The 2,403-nt window shown below is 41.0% G+C and overlaps 1 protein-coding gene and 1 long non-coding RNA gene across 3 annotated transcripts in view; one reads left to right on the top strand and one right to left on the bottom strand.

Moving 5' to 3' along the window:
• The window catches only part of LOC114841172, a 150,921-nt gene that overhangs the window by 13,265 nt on the left and 135,253 nt on the right, over window positions 1-2,403 (top strand). The window lies entirely within an intron of this gene.
• The window catches only part of LOC107037409 (alkaline phosphatase), a 67,641-nt gene that overhangs the window by 11,427 nt on the left and 53,811 nt on the right, over window positions 1-2,403 (bottom strand). For both annotated transcript variants that reach the window (XM_015255955.1, XM_015255956.1), the window contains exon 8: window positions 1,778-1,972. In XM_015255955.1, coding sequence (XP_015111441.1) covers window positions 1,778-1,972 — 195 coding nt within the window. The remainder of the gene's footprint in view (window positions 1-1,777; window positions 1,973-2,403) is intronic.

Consider the following 2,403-nt stretch of genomic DNA (forward strand, 5'->3'; position numbering starts at 1 on the left):
CAGATGGACGGCTCAGAATTGCGTTTTTCCACTTCCTACACCCTATACAAGATGAATTAAATTAATTTTTTTTGGCATTTTCGTTTTTCGCGATTATCTCGGAAACTATGTGATCCGATCAATTAGGCCTCTAAAGATGGTTTTGAACCAGGGGAGACTCCTAGAGCCCACTGGACAATGTTGTCACAATTGCGCTTTTCAATTGAAAACAGACATCATCTTTAGAGACAATTGTCATCTTTAAAGACTTCTGCACGCCATTTTTCGAGCCGCTCTTTCATTTGACCCAAAAAAAATTAATAAATAACGAATGTCTGAAAAACAATTCAGTGCACAGTGTAATTTGAATGACGCTCAAGATTTACGATTTTTTTCAATTTTTTCTCACGCAATTTAATTGACAAATTTGATGATTGTAAATAATTGAATCTATAGTTTGGTCTGCACCAAACTGTAAAACATACTTGGATATCCCAAAAAGAAAGTCCACATAACAGTTGTTTTTTCAAGCTCATGTGAAAATCTCTTTCCCTCGAAAATCGACATAATTTACAATTCCCCCCCCCCCCCACCCGCTGAAATCTCTGGAAATACGTCCAGAGAAATTCTCAAGGTACATAGTAACTGGGTAAGTGAGCTACTTGGGACATGGAGTTTGGGAAACTCGTGTAAAAGGCAAAGGCGACTGCATACACATACTGTAGACTGAAACTTTGGAAAGTGGACCGGGTAAATCCGAAAGCCCTCTCCCCCCATATCCAGTTCCTTTCGACGTCCGGCGTGTAGTCCAGGACCTTCACTTACCCCCTCCCCCTCCGCCCCCCTCCCCCCTTGAACGGGGTAAATTACATTTAGCCCAGAGGGCTTTATCCCTCTCTGTTCAACTCCTCGTTCAGTTGCTGAAGTGAACAGGACACTTGCCGTCGCACGAATCGGCTTTCTCCAAATTAACTTGGTCACCTACAGGTATACACAATTGTTGGGCATTGCGGGGTATACTTGTACGCATTGTCCAGAATGGCAACGGAAATTTACTTGGTCAACAATTGTTCGGACACACATACTCTCGGGGGAATTTTCTTAATTGAAAGATTCGGGGAGGTTATTTTGGTGGTTTAACGGAGACCAGGGGGGGTTGATTGTGTTCTCTTAGGGTTCAATGGGGTAGTTTTGGGGGGAATTGATAGCAGGGAGAGGGGAATGGATAGCGGTGATTTTCAGGGATAATTAAGGAATCTTGATGCGCGTGAGTCAGGGAGATTTGGGAGGGAGCCAGCAAAAGTGGGGCAGAACGGTGCAATTTGGACAAATTTACAAGTTTTTGTAGGTTGCGAAAAATGCTTTAAATTGACTCTAAATTTTTTGAATTTCACTCTGCCGATGCCGAGTTATCGATAAGTGAAAATTATCGCGCACGCCTTGGACTCAAAAACTGCTTCTTGATTCGCTTTAACTTAAAATGATGCAATTCGAATAAATTTGTAGGTTTTTGTAGTTTATGAAGAATGCTTTAAATTGACTCTAAATTTTTTGAATTTCACTCTGCCGATGCCGAGTTATCGCTAAGTGAAAATTATCGCGCACGGTTAGGAAGAAGCGTTTGGACAGGAAAACTGTCATTTCCTATTACCATAGGAAATGAGTATACCAGGAAAACCACAAAATTTGTTCCATTTCAACTACGTCTCAACATCGAGTTTCTCAACGCCGCGAATTTCAATTCTGAGGGTCTATTATGACGTGGCAAACTGGAATGAAACAATCCACCACTACTAACCGAAAATTGGATTTCCCCGCAGTGTAGCCAGTCCTCCCAGTGTCAATACATGGGAATGATCAGCCGTGACTACCAGCAGCGTCTCGGTGAGGTCGACCTCCTTCTTGACCGCCTGCACTGCCTCCTCCATTGCCAGTGTCTCGTCCAGTGCACGATAAGCATTATTATAGTGATGAGCATGATCTATCCTTCCACCTATAAAAACAAAGGGGGGAAAATTTCTCAGTTTCCAGCGATTTTGTCGTCTTACGAATGATACCATCAATTTTTATCTCCCCATAAAAATTAAACTGAATGGGATTTTTAAATTCAGAATCTTCCAGTTGAAAATCACAATTGATCATTTTCCAGTGTTTCTTAACATTAAATTTTCTCCATAACGAGTGATTCTAGAGAAAAAAGTCACAAAACATTTTTTGTAGAACACTTTCCGCTCTACAAAAAAGGTTGTATGACATTTTCCTCTAGAACTAGTCTTTCATGAGATAAATGACAATTAACAAAAATGAAATTTTAATTGTCATTTTTTTTTCAATTCACAACAAAAAAAGTCGTGCGATGTTTCTTCTCTCAAGAAATTGCCTCAAAGAACCCCATCACCCCCCCCCCCCCCCCTCCATCCCTCA

Source organism: Diachasma alloeum, unplaced genomic scaffold (assembly GCF_001412515.2).
Source record: "Diachasma alloeum isolate Michigan unplaced genomic scaffold, Dall2.0 Dall_scaffold_00219, whole genome shotgun sequence".
Lineage (NCBI taxonomy): Eukaryota > Metazoa > Arthropoda > Insecta > Hymenoptera > Braconidae > Diachasma > Diachasma alloeum.